The sequence below is a fragment of the Coenobita brevimanus genome, chromosome 73 (genome assembly GCF_032717465.1).
Source record: "Coenobita brevimanus isolate Jiangsu-jjx chromosome 73, ASM3271746v2, whole genome shotgun sequence".
NCBI classification, from domain to species: Eukaryota; Metazoa; Arthropoda; class Malacostraca; order Decapoda; family Coenobitidae; genus Coenobita; species Coenobita brevimanus.
This window is the reverse complement of record NC_137026.1, coordinates 1,679,544-1,707,338: the sequence shown is the minus strand read 5'-3', so window position 1 is coordinate 1,707,338 and position 27,795 is coordinate 1,679,544. Positions and strand designations below refer to the sequence as shown.

The 27,795-nt window shown below is 40.2% G+C and overlaps 1 protein-coding gene across 1 annotated transcript in view; it reads left to right on the top strand.

Annotated features, from left to right (window-relative positions):
• The window catches only part of LOC145407410 (cytochrome P450 3A8-like), a 17,799-nt gene extending 8,138 nt beyond the window's left edge, over positions 1-9,661 (top strand). Inside the window, exon 3 of the mRNA XM_080278340.1 lies at positions 9,187-9,661. Coding sequence (XP_080134466.1) covers positions 9,187-9,661 — 475 coding nt within the window. The remainder of the gene's footprint in view (positions 1-9,186) is intronic.
• The last annotated feature ends 18,134 nt before the right edge of the window (positions 9,662-27,795 follow it).

The window sequence follows — 27,795 nt, the reverse complement described above, 5'->3', positions numbered from 1 at the left end:
GGTCTTGCAGTTTTATACAGGAAAGACTGTAGATTTTTCATAAATCAGATCTCTCTACATGAGAACTTTATTATTTTAGATATTAATGTTAACGAAATGAGACTTCTACTAGTGAATGTCTATCTCAATTGTGATGTATGGGAGAGCAACACATTGGAGCAATACCTAGAGACGCTTGCTGCTCTCGAAGGAATTATAAATGATATGAAATATGACAATATATATTTTATTGGAGACTTTAATGCGGATCCTCACTCAGGACGGGCTTGGCGTAATCTCACAACGTTTATGCAGGAAAATCTATTAAGATGCTTTGATGTCGAGAAATTAGAGAGGAGTACTTGCACATTTATAAGCTACGGGAACACTTATAGTAGATGGTTAGATCATGTGGTAGGGAGGGATCATTATGCAATGACTGTCTCCGAATTTCAGATATTATATGGTATGATGGGATCGGATCACTTGCCGATGGCATTTACTCTCTCAATAAATGTTAACAAACCTTGTAAATTAGCAACTATTACATCCAATGAAGACGAAGCTCTGAATACAATAAACTGGAATAAATTAAGGCCTGATGAAATAAATGAAATACGTAGACGAGTTGACGATGACTTGAGTAAGCTTCGTGATCTCCCAGCTCATCTGTGTGTGACGGTGGGCTGTAGAGATGTCTCTCACCTTAATAGTATTGATCTTTTATATAATAGTATTGGTTCTGCTCTTGTAAAAGCATCACTGGAGTACACAAGAACGACTGTACAGACAAATAAGTATAAGGTTATTCCCGGATGGAACAGGCGCGTTAAGTGCCTGCATTCGGTGGCCAGAGAGAAATATCTGCGGTGGTTAGCAACAGGTAAGAAAGCAGGGACTGTTGAACATAATGAAATGATAGCTTCTAGGAAGGATTTCAAAAAGGCTTTGAATGACTGTAAGAGGGACGAGCAGAGTGAAGTATGCGAGAGCATTATGGAAAAGTTTAGAAATAAAGATAAAAGACAATTTTGGTGTGAAGTGAAAAGAAAACAAGGGAAAATGAAAGCCACGAATATCATTGACGGTAAACAATGTAACAATGATATTGTAAAAATATTTCATAAGAAATTTTTAGCAGCACAACATGATGATACTGAAGCAAAATTTGATTTCATGAATAACTTTAAACAGAAATGGGAAAATGGACGAAAAATGTTTATTCGAGTGTCGGTAGTGTCGCTGAGGAGGATCATAGCACGTCTGAACCCCGGGGTGGGCCATGACGGGGTCCACTCCTTGTTTTTACGGAATGTCTCAGATGAATTTTTAATTTATTTGTCTCGGTTTTTTAATGCTTGTTTTACTCATTGTTACTTACCACAGCCACTTTTAAAAGGTATAGTAACTCCAATAGTTAAGAATAGTAAGGGTAATTTAACAGACTCTAATAATTATAGACCTGTAATGCAGTCATCTTGTATATTAAAAATATTTGAGATGATAATACTGGATGTTTTAAAAGAAAAAGTTTTTCCATGTTCAAGACAGTTTGGCTTCCAGCGAGGTATGTCTACGACAGACGCTTGTTTCTTGATTAAAGAGATAATGAATAAGTATAGTAGCAAGAGTGATAATGGCATTATAACTTTTATTGACCTCTCTAAGGCATTTGATTTAGTTAACCATTTCGTTCTGGGGAAGAAAATGTTAAGGCTGAACATTCCAATAGATGTTGTGTACATACTTATGCACTATTTAAGGAACCAGATAGCTAGTATTAAATGGAAGTGGGCGCATGGTGTACCTTGTTACGTGGAACACGGGGTTAGACAGGGTGGTGTTCTATCTCCCTTTTTATTTAAACTGTATATAGACAATGTTTTATCTGAAATTACAAGCATGAGCCAAGGGTGCATGATTGGTATGAGCAGAATCAATATTCTAGCTTATGCCGATGATATTGTGCTCTGTGCGAATTCCATTGCAACCATGAATAATTTGTATACCAAATTTTCATCAATGATAAGTGATATAAAACTTAAAATTAACAAAGATAAAACAAAATGCATGCTCTTAGGCTCAAAGATCAAGCAAAATTATATAACTCATTTAACTTTAAACAGCGATGAATTAGAGATTGTATATGAATATGACTATCTGGGACACATAATTAGGCATGACCTTAAAGATGGCAAAGATGTAATGAAAAGGCTTAATAAGTTTTATTCAAGTTTTAATTGCATTTTTAGAAATTTTAGTGGTATAGATATTAATACGTTCTTATTCCTTTTTAACTCGTACTGTAAGCCAGACTATGGTCTGCCTCTTTTAAACCATAAGGATACACGAAGATCATGTACATTTCAAGCATTTGAGGGGGCTTACAGTAAAGCTTTAAAACGAATGACTGGAATGCCAGCCTATGCCAGCAACCATGATGTGGCTGCCTCCTGTAACTAGCTGTTACTGAGGCACCATGTGGCCCTCACACAGTGCCGCTATTACAAAAGGTTGATGCAATCTAATAGTGCTATCATTAACTTGAACCTACCATACTTAAAAATGGGTTTCTTTTGTAAATATGTTATTAATCATTTCAAGTTACACTACAGAGTGGACATTACCTGTCATGCCATGGATATAATTCGATCACGAATATCTTGGGTGCAGAACCATGAGCACAGACCAAACCATGTAGTAATCTTAAGGTGAGCCAGTGCTATTTCTTTTATATTTTTTATTGATGCTAGCTTTGTAGATTTTATTTTGACCTCTTTACTTTTTCTTGGTTCCCAGCTTTTATATTTTATTTGGACCATTTTATTATAATTTTATTTTTTGACCTTTTTATTATTCAAAGCTGCTACCTTTGATATTTTATTGTGATCATTTTACTTTTAATTCATGCTAGATAATGTATTTTATTTGGACCTTTTTATTTTTAATTGATGCTATCATATTTTATTTGGACCTTTTTATTTTTAATTGATGCTATCATATTTTATTTGGACCTTTTTATTTTTAATTGATGCTATCATATTTTATTTGGACCTTTTTATTTTTAATTGATGCTATCATATTTTATTTGGACCTTTTTATTTTTAATTGATGCTATCATATTTTATTTGGACCTTCTGTATTGGTTATTGATGCCAATTTTATATATCACTTTGGACTTCTTTTTAATTGCACTGATGGTAGTTTTTATTTTTTACCTTTTTTTTTTATATTTTATTGATGCTTTTTTTTTTCTAATATGTTAATAATGTGTATGTGCACCGTGATGCCCTCAGGTCTTTTAATGATTTTTTTATAGATATATAATTGTACAGTACACCACTTATTATGTGATGTCCATATGTACAGATTTTTTGTATATATATATATATATGTACCTCTGCTGCTGTTGATGCCATACTGATGCTGCTACTGCTACTGATTACCATTATGTATCAATAGATATGAAATAAAGCTGATTGATTGATTGATTGATTGATTGATTGACTACTACTGCTGCTGCTGCTGCTGCTGCTGCTGTTACTACTACTACTACTACTACTGCTACTACTACTACTACAACTACTACTACTACTCTAACTACTACTACTATTACTACTACTTTCTCTCTCTCTCTCTCTCTCTCTCTCTCTCTCTCTCTCTCTCTCAGCCATTCTTATCTGGAGGGGTCTAAATGTGTCATTCTTAATAACAGGCAAGATGAACCAATGGAGACCACTGAGATGAATGGTGATGTGCTGCAGGTTGTAAAAATATTGACATATCTGGGCCATAACGTTTCTTTTCATTTCAGAGATCATGAAGACTTCGTAACTTTTTTTTCTTTTAATAGCATTTTTAGAAATTTCAAATCTGTTGACAAATCGACCTTTTTATTTCTTTTTAAGTCATACTGTTCACCATATAATGGACTTTCATTATGGAACCATAGCTCTTATTTAAATTAAAAATTTTTAAGGCTTTTGAAACTGCCTTAAGTAAAGCCCTTAAACGTATCATTTATGCTCCAATGTTTGCCAGCAGTCACATCAAGGTAGCTGGGTGTGATCAGCTGCTATTTAAGCACAACACTGCCTTGGTACAAGCGAGATATTGTGAAAGATTGTTAAAGACACAACATCCGCTCAGTAAAAACAATATTTCTTATATTAAGGATTTTTTTTTGTATGCAGTACCTCACTAATCACTTTATATATATATATATATATATATATATATATATATATATATATATATATATATATATATATATATGTATGGAGCTTCTGTGGTACATTGGTAGAGTGCAGTGCCGGTCCTAGCTTTTCTGAGGCCCTACGCTGGATCTCTTTTGGCGCCCCCCCCCCCACCCGCGTTATTTACATTTCTCGCGCTACCCTATATATTCACCCCTCAAGTTATACCCCTATCCTGAGCAATGTACAGTAAATAACTTGCACTGCATAATCTTTAATTCTTTTAATAAAAATAAAATAATGATACCTTGTGTGAAGCTATAATTTACAAGTAATTATTACTCAGATATATCATCATCATCATCATCATCATCATTCGGACCTCCTTTCCCACCCTAGGGCAGGGTGAGGAGTAGCAACTTACAGACAGCCCAGATTTGCCCAGACCAATGGGCCACGCTTCCATTCACTCATCATTCAAGCCCCCGGAATCCTGTCTCTATCGGAGATATATAAAAACAGAAATGATATATAAAAACAGATATATAAAAACAGAAATGGTCATTGCCATATAACTCCATAGTGGCAAAAAGGCTACAGCGTATATAAATATATATATATATATATATATATATATATATATATATATATATATATATATATATATATATATATATATATATATATATATATATATATATATATATATATACTGTAAGATTAGAACAGGAAAAATTTATATCTAAAATACTTAATAGTGGCATACAGGTTGCAACAAAAATATTGAAACAAAACCTGCAACATCAGTAAAAATACTATTATAATCGGCAATAATTCTGAAATTTACACCACAACGCTGTAGGCTCTTATATATAAGTAATCATAATCCACAGAAAGTTTGAAGATTCTAATGTTATACTATAAAGAGCGATAATGAATATTATTATTATTACACGAGGAATTTTAGCAATGAATTTAGACTTTCACCCTCCTGCATTTTCTTGAAGCGAAGTCGTCTATTACATCATTAGAGTTAAAATGCTTCTCTAGCTCTCTGTTGATGCTAATGACAGCAAGTGAAATGAAAAAGTTACCATTCAGCTAAATGGCACCCCCAATGGCTGTCACCCGGGTCGGGCCGCCCCCCTGCCCCCCCTTAGTGCGCCACTGTATCTGGTTATTAGGGGGGTTATTCTTTGCGGTAGTATGGCGAACCAATTAACCAAAATCAAGGGGGTTTGATTTTGTTGGAATAGACTGGTGTTTACGCTTGACACCACCACTGACACTTGCATCTTTCTTAGAAGCCATAGCCAGGGTTAAGTATAAGTGAAATGAGGTAAGAAGAAGACAAAATTCTGGGATCACACCAAGACATGCAGTGTAAGTAATCCAAGTCATCACACCTTCACTCAACATTATGTGTGGCCGTCCGGTAAACTGTTCTCATTTTCACCGAGTCTGGCACCATCAGTGATGTCCTCAGCGCCTGTACTGTTGATGTAAATCCTCTGCACTAGGTGAGCCTATATTACATTACCTTGAAAACCTATATAAAGGCAATACAAAAAGACATTTCCAGTGATGGGGAGTTTTATCAATGCTATAGGTGTTGAAGACATCACTGATGGTGCCAGACTCGGTGAAGTGGAGTATAGCACCAGAATGAAGTCCACAGAACTTAAATAGATAAATCATAGAAATGTGCTTACTCTTGCAGATAATAACTCCATAAGACCATTTAAAATTTTTATTCAGTGATCACCATTATATCAGCCTTTAAGATCCTGATATGTCAAACTGTGGAACAACTGTGCATGATTAGCTATGCGTGCAAGCATAACTTTAGAGTGAGTGAATCTGACACATGGCCCTCGTGAATTTTTTAGGCGTTCTGATGAACGAAGACATCCATTTACAATTTTGGTTTTTGGCCTACTTCTTAGCTTGGTTTTGAGAAGATTAACTTTGCTGAATACTCTTTCACATTCAGCATTGGAATATGTGGCCACAAAATTTACCGTCATGCTAGCTTTCAACCCAAAATTATCGTACCGACCGTAAGATAATAGAAAATGGTATCGTACATCGTTCCAGAGGCAATGTTATCGTAAACATACGATAATTATCGTACGTGTGGCAACACTGTCAGCGACTCGGCTGATCTGCAGTGCAGCACTCAGGATTGCCATCAGCATTTAATGTTAAATCCCAGTAAACAAATTTCTAACTACCACTAGTTTTTGTTGCTCAAAAAGACTAATATAATTTTTGCCTGCAATCATTCAGTTATTACTGTTTATACAACGTTCATGCAAGTGGAACCAATTAATCAATATAAGCACCATTCTCGACTTACTTCATAAGAAACAGAGGCATGAGTGTTGCAGCTGCACGAGGCTTACATGAAGGAGTGTTAGTGCCAACTTTAACATATGGATGTGAGACTATGATGTGGTATGAAAATGAAAAGCCAAGAGTAAGAGCAATGGAGATGGGACTGCTGAGGAATGTATGTGGAATACAGAGGGTGGATAGGATACGAAATAATGTAATTCGTGAAAGATGCGGAGTGAGGAAGTCGGTGGACACCAGAATTGAAGAGAGTGTACTGAGATGGTATGGTCATGTGAAGAGAATGGATAACAATAGAGTGGTGAAGAAGGTATATCTGAGCGAATTCGAAGGAGGGAGGAGGCGAGGTAGGCCAAGGAGAAGGTGGAGAGATATGTTGGATGAATGTGTGAGGAAGAGAGGTTTGGAAGTCGGTGAGGCTAGGGAACTGATAGGAGATCGAGCTGGCTGGATGAATTTTGTGAGGAGATATGCATGATCAGGGATTTTTGGCACCCCTTTTTAACGTGGCAGCGTCTGGACTGACTCTGTTGGAGATGATATGTGAAACTACAGAACGTGGTGAATGTTTTGGGCGTATCCGATAGAGCCAGGATTCCGGGGGCTTGAATGATGAGTGAATGGAAGCGTGGCCCATTGGATTGGGCAATTTTGGGCTGTCTGGACATTGCTACTCCTCACCCTGCCCTAGGGTGGGAAAGGAGGTCCGGATGATGATGATGAATTATTTATTTTTTTTAATACACATCTTGAGGACGGGAGGCCTCACCATCGATTGGAGGCCCTACGCCCTGAGCGTAGTGAGCGTATAGGAAGGACCGGCCCTGGTAGAGTGTGCGTTTCGTACACGAGTGAAACAGGGTTCGCGCCCAGCCAGGGTAATAAACTTTGGGAGTGTTCACCCGGCCACGTAATGCATTGGCGGACACAAGGGGTACTGTGGTTGAACCAGTGTCGTTTACTATAAAGTATGCTTGCACCTAGTTGGCTTGCACGGGCCGATTACACTTGGTTCACAGACTACACACACATCCAAAGCCACTCCAACACTACAATTACACTTACAAGCACTTCTCACCGTACATACAATCTCTACCAGACAGCCTAAGCCACTTGGTAGAGATACATGGGCTGTATCGTCCCCACTTTGGTCGGGATAGGCCGGTCCTGCAGTGGATACTCAAACAGCTGATGATGATGATTATATATATATATATATATATATATATATATATATATATATATATATATATATATATATATATATATATATCAGAAGATAACACAAGAAGAAAAAATAAATAAAACATGAAGAATATGGAAATGAAGTAATCGTGCTGAAGTGGTTAACGTCCAGGATATGTATTTTTTCCTTCCTTCTGTTAGATTACGGAAGCTCCCTAGCACCTTTTCCTAAGCGATTTATTTTGCCTATTACATCTTACCCTCCTGTTCTGTGTTACATGAATCCTCGTAAAGTCGACATACTCTGAATAAATAACGTATAGAAGGATATTAACCACTCATATCCAAAAATAAATAGTTAACGAAAATGTGTTTGGGAGCTTCCTTGGCCGATGAGATTACGGGCCCAAGTGACACCCTTAACCCACTTTGGACTGAGGCCCGTATTGTCATCGGTTACGGAACTTCCTAACACCTTTTCCTTAGCGATTTATTTTTGGATGTGAATGGTTAATATCCTTTTTTATGCAATTTATGCAGATTATGGAGCCGTTAGAAGGATTTATATAACACGGAACAGGAGGAAAAGATGTTAGTTTCCTTACCTGACCAGAATACGGGTCGTATTGTCCTCCATTAAGGAAGCTCCCTATCACCTCTTTCTAAGCGATTTATTATGCTTATTGCAACTCTCTGCCAATTTTTGTATTATTTAAATCATTCAAATGTGTGAACTGATATTAATCAGCCGTGTCCAAAAATAAATCGCTAAGGAAGAGGTGTTAGGGAGCTTCCTTAACCGACGAAAATACTGGCAAGAGAGTGCAACACCTGCCCCCACCAGTTGGTCTATAGGCCGAAATTTTTACCTTTGTCCTGTGAACGTTCGATAGATCAATCTCAAAATCGACGTACTTGATTCTTGGCTGACCCTTAACACTTCCAGCAAGTTTGGTTAAAATTAAAACAGATTTGTTTGAGTTGACTTTGCGTATTCACCCTGATCTTTGATCTTTCCCTGTGACCCTAACCTTTGATCTTTTCCTGTGACCTTGCCCTGTGACCTTGACTTTTGACCTATTGTTCTAAAAAATGAAAGGCTTAGTCACTGGATGATCCTCAACGCTTCCACCGAGTTTGGTCAAAATTGAATAAAAATGGTTTAACTTATTTTGTTAATACACACACACACACACACACACACACACACACACACACACACACACACACACTCGCTTCATTCTTGCCTCTTGGATATTGCATAATAGCAGAAGATAACCACTAGAATATGGTGCAGGTCACGAAGAAGTGCTGTGGCAAGGTTGTGTAGCCACAGCATTGTCTCTTTCCACCACTGAGTCACGTGAAACAAGCTGCAAAAGGACGAAAATCTGGGCCAAGTTAAAGTGAAAGAAGTATAGCAAGAAGGGAAAATAGTAAGAATTATTTGACTATTTTTTCCTCGGTACAGACAGGAAGGGGTGCAAGATCTGGGGAGGAGGCGCAAGATCTGGGGAGGGGGCGCAAGATCTGGGGAGGAGGAGCAAGATCTGGGGAGGGGGCGCAAGATCTGGGGAGGAGGCGCAAGATCTGGGGAGGGGGCGCAAGATCTGGGGAGGGGGCGCAAGATCTGGGGAGGGGGCGCAAGATCTGGGGAGGAGGCGCAAGATCTGGGGAGGGGGCGCAAGATATGGGGAGGAGGCTCAAGATCTGGGGAGGAGGCGCAAGATATGGGGAGGGGGCGCAAGATCTGGGGAGGGGGAGCAAGATATGGGGAGGGGGCGCAAGATCTCAACAATAAGCTTCCTTCTTTGCTCACAAAGGATCCCGGAGCGCCACCAGAGACTCCAAAACACGAACTATTAGGAAAAGAGAATGAAGTCTCATTCTTCCAGGCTGCTCTAGTGTTCAGTGTTCCACATGTGTTCGTTCGGTGGCCGGCTTAGAAGAACTGGGGTACTCTCAGTGCAGCAATACTAACTCCTGGTTGTATGAATTTTGATGAGGCTTAGGTATGAGGTAGAAATAAGTCTCCTTGGTTACTAGACAAATTAACTCTTCAGTATGACTACATTTGGCTATTGCTCATGGTAGTAGTAGTAGTAGTAGCAGTAGTAGTGGTTGCAGTAATAATATTAATGGTAGCAGTAGCAGTAGCGGTAGTAGCAGCAGCAGCAGCAGCAGTAGTAGTAGTAGTAGTAGTAGTTGTTGTTGTTGTTGTTGCTGTTGTTGTTATTGTTGCTGTTGTTGTTGTAGCCCCAAGTTCATTGGACGTGTGAACCCCGTGGACTGACGGCTTAAGCTACCCTCCCAGCAGTCCACCATCCTTCTTTCGGGGGATTGGGATGTAGTTGAGGGACGTTTGTATAATCAGGCAATGGAGCCACGTGTTATATCAGTGCCACCACGTGAAGGCGTCCCTCACCAGCATCTCGCCATTCTAAACACCTAATAAACACCTAATAAGGCAAGATTTTTTTTTTTTACAGTCATTTTGGTCAGTTACACAGTTGTCAAAAAAATATTCAGATCTGTCACAAATTTTTCCACCTATATTTTGTAACGTCTTTCATAATTTCACAAAATACTTGTTGAATTAAAATGCAGTCTTTGTATTGTATTAACCCTCTGATGATGGAGATAACTCTAGCAGTCAATACCAGCTAACGTTAGAAAAATAATGTTAGAAAGCGATCAGGAACAACTATGAAAAAGATAATAAGTAGCCTTCTCCTCCTCCTCCTCCTCCTCCTCCCCTTCCTCTTTCTTTTTCTCTTCCTCTTCCTCTTCCCTTTTCTCATCTTATTCCTCTTCCATTTCCTCTTCTTCTTCTTTTTTCTCTTCCCTTTCCTTTTCTTCTTTGTCCTCCTTCTCCTCCTTGTTCTCCTGACAAAAACAAAAAAAAATCTAACCTGAGGGTGCTTACACCAGCCAGCACAGTTTGCTTCCCCAGCCCCCGTCCCACCCGCTTAGAAGGCCGCCACGCTGAAGGTGTTGATCCCTCCCCCCCAGTACACTGACAGTAGCAGCAGTAGTAGCAACTATGGACCCAGGTTCATCTGAAAAGTGAACCCGGTGCATTGAAGGTTGCAGTTGCACATCTCCGGCAGTTTACCATCCTCCTTTCGGGGAATAGGGAGGCCCTTTGAGGGATTACTGCTACTAGTTCGATTACTACTATCTGTCCCGCCACTAATGATAATAAAAAAATATATAATAATAATAATAATAATAATAATAATAATACCACATTTTAGACCATATGTGTACTGTTTTTATTTCTTCAAAATGCTTGTAGTGTCATTCCTTTATTTTTTTTTTCACCAGTCCAGTGCATACCTGGCACACATGTTCTTTGGGTATATATAATAATCTACCTATTTTTCCATTCTTTTGAACTAGGCCTTTTAAAGAAATTTAGGGGTCATACTGTAGGTGAACCCATATCTGTGTTGGAATATGGCAACATGAATCCGTAGAGTTTTAAATATTTTTCCATTGTTTACTCGTACAATACAAAAGATAAATTTCCAGTTATTTATTGATGGAGACCATCCTGTAATCCCTTGACAATGTTGGTAATCTTGCCTTTAGTTTAGCTTAGATCCTGTAGAGAGTCAGAGGAAGGACGATCATGTGAGTGTTGTTTGGTGTAGTGTGGTGCAATGTGTAATGCAGTGTGTAGTGTAGTGTGTGTAGTGTGGAGACAGAAACAGATCATATGAGGTGTGGATGTCTGAAGATGACTTGCAGTATTGTCACAGCCCCGAGACTCAGTGTCAAAGTTGTGGCATGGTGAGATTGATAGATGGCCCTCTTCAGTACCCCCCCTTCCCTACCCCCTATACCACCCCTCCACCCACCACGCCACCCCTCCACCTCCTCCGCCAACCCTAACCTCCTCTCTCAATGGGATAGAGCGACGAGCTGTATCGACACGGAGAGAGACGGAGACAGAAGGACAGAGAAACAGACAGACTGGAGAGGAAACAGTTTGCATTTGTGTGTGTGTGTGTGTGTGTGTGTGTGTGTGTGTGTGTGTGTGTGAGAGAGAGAGAGAGAGAGAGAGAGAGAGAGAGAGAGAGAGAGAGTGTGAGAGACAGACAGACAGACAGACAGACACACTCTCCCATAATCTCCTTCATTTCTCACCAGTACTGCAGCTCCACCTTTGCCATACGGGCCACCAACACGTCTCACACCCCGCCACCGTCCCAGCCACGGTACCTGCCCTTCTGGTGGTGTTAACTGCCGCGCGGTGGGACGGTATTCACGGCGGATTTACGGGGGATTTACGAGGCCGGATGTGACGCCTTAGGTGGCATTGTGAGAGGATTAGGACGCTGAATCACTAACACTTCTTCCTTACTATCCTCTGTTCACTTTAATTTGGCCTAAGACTGCCATCCCTCCATCTTGAATGCTGAGTTGCTACAAGAGATGAACCCTAGAATACGATGCTAGTAACGAAGAAGTGCTATGTAAACGCTGCGGTAGTGTTGTCATATTGCTAGTAATGAAGAAGTGCTATGGAAACGATGTATGCTGTAGTGTTGTCATATTGCTTGTAACGAAGAAGTGCAAAGGAAACGCTGCGGTAGTGTAGCCCTATACTGCCAATGGTGTTTGTGATAGAGGCCTTCACGTGGTGGCACTGATATAACCCAGCAGCTGTACACACCGGTTACACACACGTTCCTCTGTGTCCTCCCTAGCCTGCTGGTGAAGGATGGTGGGCTGCAGCAGGAGGACAGTTTGAGCCTGCACTCCACTAGGTACACATCCAATTGAACCTGATGCAACAACAACAACAGCACTAGCAGCAGCAGCAGCAACAACAACAACATTGGCACCGATTTTTTATGCAGGAAAGAAGGAACCAAAGGCCTCGAGCCCACAAGATTGTTCCCTCCAAGAGAAAACAAAAACCTGTTAACAGAGAGCCGAATTCAAGACGCGATCATTTCGAGATGCCTGACACACTGCGTTTGAAAGACTGGAGAGCACAGGTAGTAGGAAATACAGACAGAGGGCGACAGTTCCAGAGTTATCCTGCTGCACACATGAAGGACTGGGAAATACGGAAAATAGGCTGAAAAGGACAAAATTGTCGACAAAATGACACTAGAGGAACTATGGCTTTATTTCCCCATTTGACACGGTGTTATCTAGGTCTAAAGCTCGTATTCTCCTCGGTTAATGAAGCTCCCTATCACCTCTTCCTAAGCAATTTATTTTTGTATGTGGGTGGTCTGTGGTAGGTGGGGGCACTCACCATCCACTCACTCGATGTAGTGCTGCTCTCGGGTGTCTGCCCTTTCCTCTCCATCCTTCTTTCCTTCCATTCTCTTCTGTCTTTCTTTCCTTGTCCTTCTGCCTACGGGTGACTTTACACTCCCTCTTCTGTCTTTCCTTCCTTCATTCTTGCGAGGCGTGGACCTTGCAAGAGGGGAACAAGTCAAGAGTGAGAGCAGTGGAAATGAGTTACTTGAGAGGAGCATGTGGAGTGACATGGAGGGACAGGTTGACGAATGAAGAAGTGAAGGAACGTTGTGGGGTAGATGTGGATGTGGTTGAAAAGATTAGGAGAAATACACTGAGGTGGTTTGGACATGTGGAGAGGATGGAGAATGAAAGACTGACTAAGAGGGTGTATGTAGGTGAGGTGGAGGGAGGGAGAGGGAGGGGTAGACCGAGTATGAGGTGGAGGGATGGAGTTGAGAGGTATATGAGGGAGGGGGGGGTGAGTTGGGGGGAGGGGAGTCAAATGGTGGGTGACAGAGTGACTTGGAGGCGTTTTGTCTGCGGCCACCCTTTGCGGGATTAGGGCGTCGGGCTATAGATAGATAGATAGATAAATAGATTCTTTCCACTTCCTTCAGCCTTTGGGTGACTCTACACTGAGTGACAAGCCAAATGGTTTCCTGTGCACCAGGAAACCATTTACTACGCTGGGTGGTAACCATATAACCAAATTTTGGCGCCTGGTGGTTTAGTGGGTAATTATTGCGCTCCAATCGGATTGAGCCGATGAAGGTTTATATCCAAGGGATGGTTGGAGTTGATTGCTCATGTAATGCCACTCAGGGATGAGTGAGGCTGGTCACACTCATCTTAAATGTCGGGACCAACTGCCTAGCCCCGGGCTCCTACGCTCCTCATGGGGCAATGTAGGATTGGATGATGGATGGATGTGGGTGGTTAATATCCCTTTTGTACGTTTCTTATGCAGAATGTGGTGAAATCGGAAGGATTTACGTAGCACAGAGGAGTACGGTAAGGTGTGATAAATAAATCAAATCGCTTGGAAAAGGGTGTTACAGGGATTTCTTAATCAGTATACGAACCCAAGTCACCCCCCCCCCCAACCTCAATAACCACACTGCCTTTTGTTTGTAAAATTGCATGGGAAATAATGGTCCATTGTTTCCCTCGTCCTTTGCTGTCCCATCCAAAACAGAGACACGTGTGGCTAAGATATTCAGTCAGACGTTTAAGGCAAGAGTGACCAGCTCCCCTTCCCTGAGTGCCAGAATAGCAGCAGCAAACCACAGCCATTCCCAGGATTTTAACCCCCATGAACCAAACCAACACACACACACACACACACACACACACACACACACACACACACACACACACACACACACACACACACGCCCGACCGCACGCACGCGCGCGCGGGCACTGGAAAAGCGTTTCAGTGTTTTTCAAGCGTCCGATCAGAGCTGAGTGAGAGGCGTGGGAGAATGGAATGAGAGTATTACCATATCCTTTGGACAAATACACTACTAGTAAGGAAGAAGTGCTTGAGGCAAACTTAGTCCGTATTCTGGCAGGTTAAAAAAGCTCCCCAACACCTTTCCCTAAGAGATACATTTTGCTTATAACACCTTATTGAGAGAGAGAGAGAGAGAGAGAGAGAGAGAGAGAGAGATTTGCATAAAGGTCATACAGGTATATATATGCACACATACATACATAGAAAAGAGATGCATATGGACGCACAGACTTTATTGTATGAAATCATTGTGACGTTTCGGTTACACACACACACACACACACACACACACACACACACACACACACCTTGTTAACTGAACCCCATCAATGGATTATTTTATCACTTTGTTTTCCCTTATTCAGTCATTCTCTCTCTCTCTCTCTCTCTCTCTCTCTCTCTCTCTCTCTCTCTCTCTCTCTCTCATGGTCATGGAGAAGGGTCATCTTAAACAGGCTTTGTCCGATTTAGACCCAACTTAGTGGAAGGGTTGAAGGCAAGGCAAAAATAAAAGGATTTGAGTTTGGGAAAGATCAGCCAAAGGTCAAGTTACAGGGAAAAATTAGCTCAGACAGATTTAATCTTATTTAAACCCAACTTGGTGGAAATGTTATGGGTCATGCAAGAACGAGGCGAACTTATGTTTGAGAATAACCAGTCAGGGGTCAAGGTCACAAGGCAAAGGCAAATTTCAAGGTCACAAGGAAAGGTCAAAGGTCAGGGTCACTGGGTAAAGGTAACTAAAACTCTTTTCATCTAATCTGAATAAAAATGGGTGGCAGGGTTAGGGGTTAGGCAAGAATGAAGTAATTCGATTTTGAGATCAATTCGTTGAAGATCTAAGCCAAGGGACAAAGCAATGTTGTGGGTATTGGTATTGTACTCTCGGAATGCCTCCTCCTATATTATTCATATTTATCATATTTATTGTAGTTGCTATTTATATCTTTATATCAATTAATGTTTTAACAACTAAAGTTTTGATGAATTTAGCATGCATTTTGAATTATATTAAAGTTAAGATAATTTCCGTTATGGCTTCTGCCTATATAAATTGTACCTATTACTTTAACTATAATTTTACCTATAATTGTGCTTATAATTTTACTTATAATTTTACCTTAATTTTACCCACAATTATACATATAATTCAGTCAATAATGTTACCTATAATTTTGCTTATAATGTTACCTATCATTTTACCTATAATTTCACTTAAAATTTTACCTATAATCCACTTAAACAATTAATTCAGTCTGATACAATATTATATATATGTCACCGCACGGCAAGCTGCGGCAACAACTACAGCAATACGGAAGACAACGACGATGCTGATGACGCCGATGATGGTGATGACGACTTACACCAGGCATTCGATGAGAACACAACACACGCGGCTGCGACTGACTCACCCTCCATCAGACCACCCACCATCCGACCACAACCACCCATACCACAACCACGTCATCCACAACAATCAGTAAGGGATAAAGGATATCGAAAAACGTTACGTGACAAATATCGTTACCTGCGGCACCTTGAAAAGATGGAAGAAGCCGCAGATCAGTGAATGATGAAGAATGAAAAATGAAAAGTGAATGAACAATGAGTAATAATAAGAGGGAGTGCCGAGGCACACAGTTACTCTCACAGCCCTGTACTGTCTACACTTAATTAAATTTATGTGCTCCGAACGGAAGAGCTAGATACGGCCTAATGGAGTAGTATCCTACGTACATATACAGAGATAAGAGAAAAGTGATTCAAAACTAAAGGGTAGCAATGTCTAGTGTGAATTAACGTTATACAATGGACATTATTTCAAAATGTTGCGGACCAGACCCGACTGAGAACACTGAGAGAAGTGAACGAAGGATATGTAGAGTGCACGCCTACTTCCGGCCTCTGTACTTTTCCTGAGGGAGAAGCAGAAGGTTGGAAGTCAGTAGAAGCAGAGAGGGCAAAGAGTCGAGAAGAACCTGGGGGAGGATCTTAGCTAGAAGGCCGCCTGAGCACCCTACCACGACGATGAGACTGGTGATGTCTTGGTACTCTACGGTATCAGTGAGTAGATATTCTTGTTGGAGAACATAGAGGAAAGTGGAACTGAGAGAAGGAAAGAGAGAAAGGAGAAGAAAGTGATATACACTGTGAAAAATATTGAGAGTATACTGTAGATTCGTGGTAGGGTATAACAGGACGGGCCAGATAGTTTGTATGATTGTTAAATTAACTTATTTGCTCAATGGTGAAAGGAACAACGATTATATAAAAGTTAAGTGTCTTTATGGAGAAGTATTGAGTTAGGGTACATGACTGTGTTAAAGAGTGATATTAATTTTGCAGAAATATATTGAAATAACTTGAGGTGAAGTGATACTAGAATAAAATGTTACAGAGATTAATGTTCTAGTAGTAATAATGCTAGGGTGAGATAATGGTGTGCTAGAGTATTGTTCTTAGTATTACCCTATGTGTAAAGGAATATTACCTTTAGTATTACCTTGTATTTAACCATAATAGTCTTGGTTTTATTTTAGTAAGAGAGAGTATTATCTTCAGTGACGAGTAATAATATTCGTGAACTGTTACTTGTTTAATGGAACTTAGCTGTCTTGTTGATTACCATTGTAAGGTGGCATGATTTAATAGTTTTATTGTAGAGTAAGATCATAAAGTAGTTGCATAACTTGGAGTTCATAGAGTGGACCAAATCAGTTGATTGCTTTGACTTAGTGTATAAATTGTACATAATTTGTAGATAAACAAAAAAGAGAAAATTAGTTTGAGTAACCCTAGAATCCCTTCCTCTTAATAAGGAACGAGACGCTCCCACGTAGCGCCGGCCTTAAATGGACTTGTGTTTACTTGGTGTGTTGTTATGTCGGGTTCCCCACTTGGACCTATCCAGCGCTACCTAATGAAACTTAATTAAGTCTGACTAACCTAATTGGACTTAACGTAACTGAACTTAGTCTTCCATAGGAGAAGAATAGATAAAGAGTAAAGCAAGCAAGTGGGGCACAACATATATATATATATATATATATATATATATATATATATATATATATATATATATATATATATATATATATATATATATATATATATATATATATATATATATATAGGGTGGTCCAAATTTTCGATCTTGCAAAATTTTAGGACGATGCCCCCTGAAATCCTTCCATATAACACGAAAACATGTCATGCAAAATATTTTTCATAAATATTTATATTTAGAGGTCGCTCATCGGCCTTTTATGTTATTACGTATCGCCACATTCAGCTTGTCCCACATAGTTGTCACAGAAATATCTTTCACACAATTTCAGTGTCTTGAAACTACTCAGTTATGCAATGTACAAAGATTTAAATTCATAGCACCTAGGCAGATCACAGCTGCCTACTGTGAACCGGGCGTGGCAGTTAGATATTTGTCGCTAGACCTCATGACTTGGTTATGCTGCTGATATTCGTGGTGACGATAATTTACTAGATTTCAATGATAATTTGGTATATAATAGTGTTTCACTTACTTGTTATGTGCAAAGAGTTGTCACTGTTGTGTACTGATGGCATACAGTGACAATCTAATTGCACCCTTTAATTGCATGCTCTCTACTTTTACAGGCAATCTTACATAATTACTGAAAACTGGTTGAACTGTGTTGATTCTGGACGAATATGGCTTCGACGAATGGGATCATTGATGCTAAAGCAAGGAACCTGTCTAGGACTCGGTCTGATGTCTACTTGCTCAACAAGTTGAAAGATGATATCATAGGATCCAAATTGCCTTCAAACCTCCAAGCCCTAGGTTATCTTTTGCACCTCCAACTGAAGCAGAACAAGACAATTAAAACAGCAGTGACAGCTACAATTGAAAAAGTGGAACAGTGCTGGGAGCGTGCCCGTATTCCAGTTCGACAAACATGCAATTCCAAGAAAAAATTGGAGACTTTGCTTCAATGGCACTCTCTTAAGAAAAACAAGGACAGGACAACACCAGCACAAGTCCAGGGTGAGCAATCATTTAAAGATAATTTTGGATGACCTTTTCGATACTGCACATGCTGACGCCCTGAAACTGATCACAATAGAAGAGGACAAGCAGTTTCTCATCAGTCAGCATATGAAAGGTCGGCCGGGGACAATGGCAGGAATCGACAAGACCCTAAGTATCAAAGAAGCAAATAAGCGCCACCGTGAGTATATGGAGCTCAAACGAAAAGGCCGCTACCGAATTTGCGCAGGCTCAAGAAATCGCTGAATTGGAGAGCAGCAGCAGCAGTACTTTGTTATCTGGGGATGAGTCCAGTGATGACTGCATGACTCCTGTAAATGAAGAATTAAATGTAAGTCTTCCTTCACCATCCAAATGTGGTCAGAAAGTTGTGCTAAGTCAAAATTTGTCGGCCACCCTGGATTGATATCAACTGTCTGATCGTGCTGCTCTGATGATTCTCAGAGAAACAGCAAAAGCTTTGGGTCATGATCTCAGTTCATTAATTCTGAACCGCAGCAGCATCAGGGGACAGCGACAGAAATGGCGCAAAGAGACGGCGATGAGCATAATGAATGAGTTCGCTCCGGATGAAGTAATCATCATACACTGCGATGGAATGCTTCTTCCAGACCTCACCAACAATGAAAAAGTGGACCGACTTCCGATCATCATCTCGTCAAGTGGTAATTCTCAGCTATTAGAAATTTCAAAATTAGAATCGAGGACTGGTTTGCAGCAAGCACAAGCCGTGGTCAGAGCACTGAAGCGGTGGGGAGTTGCAGAAAGGGTCCAAGGCATCTGCTTCGACACGACAAGCGCGAACATGGGTCGCCACAAAGGAGCATGCATTATGGTGGAACAGCTACTGGACAGGGAACTCTTGAACTTCGCCTGCCGGCATCACTGCTTAGAACTACTTGCAGGAACTGCTTTAAAGGCAACCATGCATGCTGCACCGGCTCCAGAAGTACTGCTTTTCAACTGATTTCAAACTTTTTGGAGTTCAATTGACCAGGAGCACTTCCAAGACGCATCTTCTGATGAAGTGGTCGCAGCTCAACTTGAAGGTATCAATGAGGAGGTCCTGATCTTTGTTTTCACTACTCTTCTGCACAGGAAGCCTCGAGATGAATACCATGAGCTACTCGAGCTGACTGCCATCTTCCTCGGTTCATCATCACCACGAGGTACTCGTTTTCATAAGCCCAGAGCGATGCATCAAGCACAATGGATGTCAAAGGTAATCTACACATTCAAAGTGTGGATGTTTCGTTCACAGTTTACCTTGACCATCAGTGAAGGGCGTGGTCTCCGTGACCTGTGTGTCTTTTACACACGCTTCTATGTCAAGGCCTGGATAGCAGCACCACTCACTGTGAGCGCCCCACAGAACGACTTGCATCTGCTGCAGGCCCTAGTCGACTATGCCACCATCAACAATGAGATTTCCAGAGTAACAGCTCAGAAATTTGCCTCTCATCTGTGGTACTTGAATGAAGAGCTGGTGGGTCTTGCACTGTTTGATGATAACGTCAGTCAAGAAGTCAAGAAACAGATGGTGCAAGCTATTTCAATGATGGTATGGGGGATCCTCCCAAGTGAGTGACCATTGCGATTGGTGACATTCGAGGAAAGACTGTTGCTGATTTCACCACGAAGCAAAGAACCTCTTCAAAAGACTCAATATCGATGATGACTTTCTGAAGTTACCTGTTGACCAATGGTATGAAGATCGTACATACGGAAAGGCGCTGGCATGTTTGGAAAAACTCGCAGTAACCAATGATCACACTAAACGAGCAGTTACACTTATCGAGGCCTTCTCCGGTCGTCTAACGAAGGATGAAGACCAGCTGCAATACATCCTACAAGTTGTGGCCGGCAACAGACGCATAGTTCCTCATGGAGTTAAGCGACGCCTGCAGCAATGAATGGTCAATGATTTGATTGGCGACATATTGGTCATCTAATAATGCAGAAGTGACTGCACTGGTATAACAATTAAGTGTTCATCAAAAATCTATAACTTGCTTTGAAGCAATTCAGATTAGTTAATAAATATATCTACCTTTTTCCTAAATTAACCGTTTGTGACCTTCTATGAGCTGATATCGTATCTGAGAAATTCATAAATGTCAGAATATTTCAGATACAAAATCATCTGAATATACACGGTTTGACTCTTATACAGTGATATTCAAGGGCAATGAGCAACCTCTAAAAATTATTTGTTGTCAAAAATATTTCACATACAGTATTTTTAGCCTATTTAGAATGTTTTGAATGGGTTTGACTTTTGAATTTTCGAAATCGAATATTGGCCTTACTGTATCAGGACCACCATATATATATATATATATATATATATATATATATATATATATATATATATATATATATATATATATATATATATATATATAATATATATATATATATATATATATATATATATATATATATATATATATATATATATATATATATATATATATATATATTTGGCCACTGGGTGAGCAGTACCAGAAATCTTATGTAAGTGAGGGCAGGTATTATGATTTGTGTGAGTGTGTGTGTGTGTGTGTGTGTGTGCTAACAAAATAACGTAACAGTTTATATCTGTGTGTGTGTGTGTGTGTGTGTGTGTGTGTGTGTGTGTGTGTGTATGTTAACAAAATACCCTGACATATCTGTGTGTGTGTGTGTGTGTGTGTGTATTGTTACGGAACAGAGAAAGATAATGTACACTTTAAGTGAGAATACTAAAAATCACTACTGTCCCGTAAAGTTCCAGGTTCAAAACAAAAGAGTTAGGTAAAATTACAAGTAAAAGTTTAATGCTCAAACTAACAACAAAACATTCAGGACTCATAAGGATAATGTAATGGCAAAAAAACAGGTTAAATATATGGTTAACTGCAATAGCCTCTATTAACACGAAATTAGCAAGAGTAAATTTACCTAAGTCAGCCCTGATAAAATGAAAATACACTGGGTAATGCTCAGTTAATGCAAGATAAATTATTACAGATACAAAATAATATTAAAACTGGCTGACAAAATGAATCCCACATAAATTACAAAAAAACTCACTAGGCCCACAAATCAACACCTTATGCCATACAGTACAAGGAAAAAATGCAATAACAGTTATACTCAAATTACACAGCTGCTAGATGGTTGGAGACTTCCGGAGCACTCACAGGAATAACTGTACAGGGGAGGACAGAGATGTGAACAAAATGAGGAGCAGATCTAAGTGGCAATAATGCAGAGACTGAGCTCATTATATAGGGGCCGGCAGAGCTTGATACAACTTGTAAGAAGGACGCGCAAATGAAGCCATGGGGACAAAGAGTTGACAATCCCGCTCTGAACAACAGAAAGGACGACTTACTCTACTATAACGGTAGAAGGGGGGACTGAGGCAGAACACGCTCGTGATCAAACATGCAGCATACTGTGCGTTAAAATTACACAAAGGATGATGAAATCATAGGCTATGTAACACCTCCCCACAAAGAAAAAGAAATTTACAAAGGAAATTTCTTATTACTCTAAAACAATCTGTCTAAAGTCTAGATAAGCAATCTGCAATAACATTTTCTTTCCCCTTGACATGTTGTATGTCTAATGAATACTCCTGAAGAAGTAGACTCCATCTTGTCAATCTCTGATTTTTATCTTTAAACTTACTAAGGAATTTCAGTGGGTTATGATCGGTATAAATGACTATGGGGTCAAAACCAGAACACAAATAAAATGAAAAATGCTGTGAACCCAAAATCAAGGCCAAAAGCTCTTTCTCAATAGTTGAGTAGTTCTTTTGAGGTGGAGTGAACTTCTTACTGTAATAAGATACAGGGTGTTCAATACCCTGATCATCCTCTTGCAGCAAAACAGCCCCAGCTCCTGTATCACTTGCATCAACAGCCATCTTAAAAGGCTTAGCAAAATTTGGAGTAGCAAGCACTGGCTGACTTAATAGAATAGCTTTAAGTTTGTTGAAAAAGGATTCACAGTTATCGGTCCAGACAAATTTAACTCCCTTTTTCAGTAGGTCTGTAAGTGGTGATACAAGAATAGAAAAGATAAGAACAAATCTCCTGTAATAACCTACCATTCCCAAAAATCTTTGTAGCTCTTTCCTACTTTTAGGTCTGGGAAGATCACTTATAACCTGAACCTTAGCTGCTGGTGGTGCAACATGTCCATCACCAATTACGTACCCAAGGTACTGAACTTTAGCTTGACCTAACTCACACTTTGATAAATTAGCTACAAGATTAGCATGAACCAAACGCTCAAGAAATTTACTGGCATGGCATAGGTGATCTTTCCAGTTGTCACTGAAGATTAATACATCATCAATATAAACAACACATCCGGCCAAACCCTCTGTTACAACATTCATGAGCTTCTGAAAAGTGGCTGGTGCATTCTTCATACCATATGGCATTACGGAACATGCAAAAGTCTTTCCTAGTGTTACAAAACATGAGATCTCCCTAGCACGTTCAGTCATAGGTACTTGCCAGTATCCCTTTAACAAATCAAACTTACTTATGTACCTAACCTTTCCGATCTTGTCTATGCAATCTTCCACACGAGGGAGAGGGTAAGTGTCTGTTTTGGTTATCTGATTAACACGTCTGTAGTCAATGCAAAGCCGCTGTGACCCACCTGGCTTAGGGACTAGAGTGACAGGAGAACTCCACTCGCTCTGACAGGGCTCAATCATCTTGTGGTCCAACAGGTAGCCAAGCTCCTTCTGGATGAGAGGAACTTTCACTGGGTTCACACGGTAAGGAAGCAATTTAATTGGCCTTGCGTCTCCAACATCGACATCATGCATCAACACAGTGGTTCTTCCTGGAGTGGCATGGAACACTTGCGGGTACTCCTGCAGTAATGCCGAAAACTCTTGCCTTTCCTCGGGAGGTAGATGAGAAAGCTTAGTCTGGAGATCATTCATGATATCAGTATTCTTCCCCAAACTATCACTCAGGCTCATACTGCATGGGAGAGCTTCACTTGCAGACTCGGGTGGAACAGCTACAGTGCAGACTGGATTATTTTCGTCCCGCCTGTGATATAACTTTAGCATGTTGATGTGACATAGTTGCTTGTTCTTTTTACGATCTGGTGTGGCGATGACATAGTTGACATCACTGAGTTTCTTCTCCACGAAATAAGGACCACTAAACTTGGCTTGAAGAGGTTGCACATGCACTGGTAGCAGAATCAAAACCTGATCTCCTGGCTGAAAGTGGCGTAACCTGGACTTCTTATCATACCAAGTTTTCATCTTCTCCTGAGCAGCTCCTAAATTCTCTCTCGCCAGCTGTAAAGCAGTGGACAGCCGTTCTTTGAACTTCATCACATACTCCAGCAGGTTGACGTCATCTTCCTCCGACAGCCAGCATTCCTTGAGTAGCTTAAGGGGTCCTCTTACTTCATGGCCAAACAGTAGTTCAAAGGGTGAGAAGCCCAGTGATTCATTTGGAGATTCTCTTGCGGCAAATACAACGAATGGAAGACCTTTATCCCAGTCTTTCTGATGTTCCAAACAGTATTTCTTGAGCATCGATTTGAGTGTTTGATGATATCTCTCCAACGCTCCTTGGGTCTGGGGATGGTAAGCTGAAGACGTGATCTGGGTGATGCCCAACTCTTTCAGAGACTGCTTGAAAACATTTGACATGAAATTACTTCCCCGGTCTGACTGTACCTCCTTGAGCAGACCAAACTTTGTGAAGAACCCTAGCATTTCCTTAACCACGTTCTTTGGTGAGATATTTCTAAGTGGAATGGCTTCAGGATAACGAGTAGCCATATCAATCAGGGTCAACACATAAGAAAATCCTGAAGAAGTCTTAGGAAGAGGGCCCACAATATCCACCAACACACGGGTGAAAGGCGCCTCAAAAGGAGGAATGGGAACTAGAGGTGCAACCTTTTCGGTCTGATTACACTTCCCCACAACTTGACAGGTGTGACAAGACTTACAATACCAGGAAACATCCCTGAAGATACCTGGACAGTAGAAGTGTTTCAAAATGCGTGCCACAGTCTTCCTCACTCCAAGGTGTCCTGCCAAACTGGAATCATGAGCCACTCTAATGATATCCTGCCTACAAACACGAGGGATGACAACTTGATGTACAACCTCCCATTCACAGTCGGCTGATGCTGTTGGGGGTCTCCACTTCCTCATAAGTACTCCTGACTTTACATAATAACAAGTAGAAGCACCGGCTGACTCTTCTTCACTGCAAGCAGAGTTAGCTAGACCTTTCAACTCAGGGTCAGCAACCTGCAACTCAACCAACTCTTGACGAGACAAATTATCAACACTACGGGGTACTGCCTCATCTGGTGAGTGGTCCAAATTAGCAAGAAAAATGTCAGCTAGGATAACATCATCATCATCATTATCCTCTAAATCACCAGTAACTTTAGACTTAGCCCTAGTGACAGCACATGCAGGGAACACATCAGGGACATCACAATCCTGGGACGCAGCCACTGGCTCACTAGACAACTGAGGAGCTGGACACACTTGACTTCCACCAATATCATTTCCAAGTAAGAAAGTTACACCTGACATTGGGAGTGTCTCAACCAACCCAACCATAACGGAACCATTAACAAAACCAGACTCTAAATTCACTCTGCACAGAGGGACAGAGAAGTAATTATTCCCTACACCTTGTAAGATTACAGTTTCATCAGAGGAATTAACATTAGAGCCTAGAACACTGGTCAGCATAAGGGATTGGCAAGCACCTGTATCACGATATATTTTAACTGATTTCCTGTCATTACTGTCCAGAGGACTGACAAAACCTTCAGACAGGAAATTAGCACATGAACTCTTGAGAGTGTCACCCACGTTACTGCTCAAAAGAGGAGCTCCATCATGAGGATTTAATTTACCCCTCAAAGCAGGTTCAGTTAACTCAGTTAAAGAATTCTGGGAACTCTCAAGAGTGGACACTAGACCAATTGACTGAATATTTAAAGACTCCTTTTTGTTCACATCACGCTGTTTCCTGAAACATCTCTCCGTAGTATGACCAAGCTTACTACAATAAGTACATTTACTTTTCTGAAATCTAGAGGTGAAGCTGGTATTTACTTCCTGAGAAACATCATCTTTTTTCTCTTTCCTGTTACCTGTACTCTGAGTAGAGGCAACGTACTTACTCTAAGCTTTCCCTTTTTCTTTAGAATATCTCTTGTGAGTGAGAACATATTCATCAGCTAAAACTGCTGCATCAGACAAATTATCTATTCTTTTCTCATCAAGATATAGGTTTACATCTTTACTAATACACCTCTTGAAGTCCTCCAGCAAAATCATCTGCTTAAATTTACCAAAATCAGAATCCACATTCTTAGAATTTAACCACTGCTCTAACAGATCTTTGATTTTTGCATACTCAACATGGGATTGCTTATCTTGCTTGTAAGTTGTCCTAAATTTTACTCTATAAGCTTCAGGAACAAGCTCATAGGCCTTAAGAATCAAGCTCTTAACTACATCATAATTATCAGATTGATCCTGAGGCAAAGATGCTTAAGTTACTTGAGCTTTACCGGTGAGAGCACTCTTAAAGAGTACTGGCCAATACTTTTTGGGCCAATTAAAACCTGTAGCTACCCTCCCAAACAACTGAAAATACTTTGTTAAATCAGATTCATTAAAAGGAGGGACAAGTTTAACATTTTTAGCCACATCAAAATCATCAGAGCTAGATGATCCAGTTCCACCTTGTTTCATGCGATACTCATGGTCTGCCTGAATCCTAGCAATTTCAACTTGTGCCTCAGCCTCCTTAGCTTTTGCCTGAAATTCAGCCTCCTTAGCCTGTGCTTGAAATTCAGCTTCCTTCACACGAGCCTCCTGCAGGGCTACCTGTAACTTAGCTAATTCAATCTGCGTTTGCTCATTTGGAGGAGTTACATTAAACAAGCTTTCATTAATCATGTCAACAATTTGATCTTTAGAATGATGAGAGCGAACAGCAATTCCCAATTGTTGAGCAACAAGCTTAAGTTCATTCTTTGTTCTGTTTTCTACATCCAACACTGATTGCACATTTGACAAAAAATCTTTGGCTTCATCAAGTGTAGTAATAGTAGACATCATGAATAAATCACAGTCACAAAATATCAAACAATATCCTTATGATATATCCTGAATATCCTGATAAGAGGTCGCCAAATTTATGTTACGGAACAGAGAAAGATAATGTACACTTTAAGTGAGAATACTAAAAATCACTACTGTCCCGTAAAGTTCCAGGTTCAAAACAAATGAGTTAGGTAAAATTACAAGTAAAAGTTTAATGCTCAAACTAACAACAAAACATTCAGGACTCATAAGGATAATGTAATGGCAAAAAACAGGTTAAATATATGGTTAACTGCAATAGCCTCTATTAACACGAAATTAGCAAGAGTAAATTTACCTAAGTCAGCCCTGATAAAATGAAAATACACTGGGTAATGCTCAGTTAATGCAAGATAAATTATTACAGATACAAAATAATATTAAAACTGGCTGACAAAATGAATCCCACATAAATTACAAAAAAACTCACTAGGCCCACAAATCAACACCTTATGCCATACAGTACAAGGAAAAAATGCAATAACAGTTATACTCAAATTACACAGCTGCTAGATGGTTGGAGACTTCCGGAGCACTCACAAGAATAACTGTACAGGGGAGGACAGAGATGTGAACAAAATGAGGAGTAGATCTAAGTGGCAATAATGCAGAGACTGAGCTCATTATATAGGGGCCGGCAGAGCTTGATACAACTTGTAAGAAGGACGCGCAAATGAAGCCATGGGGACAAAGAGTTGACAATCCCGCTCTGAACAACAGAAAGGACGACTTACTCTACTATAACGGTAGAAGGGGGGGACTGAGGCAGAACACGCTCGTGATCAAACATGCAGCATACTGTGCGTTAAAATTACACAAAGGATGATGAAATCATAGGCTATGTAACAGTATGTATGTTAACAATATACCCTGACATATCTGTGTGTGTGTGTGTGTGTGTGTGTGTGTGTGTGTGTGTGTGTGTGTGTGTGTGTGTGTGTGTTCTTACCTAATATTTCTTACCTTATTGTATCTTTACAGGAATGAGTCAAGCTCGTACTGTCCCGTGTCTTAAACCATATTTATCGTACATATCCTTAAATTTGTGAATTGTTTTGGCGCACACTATTTCATTCGGTAGTGCATTCCAATGATCAATTGCTCT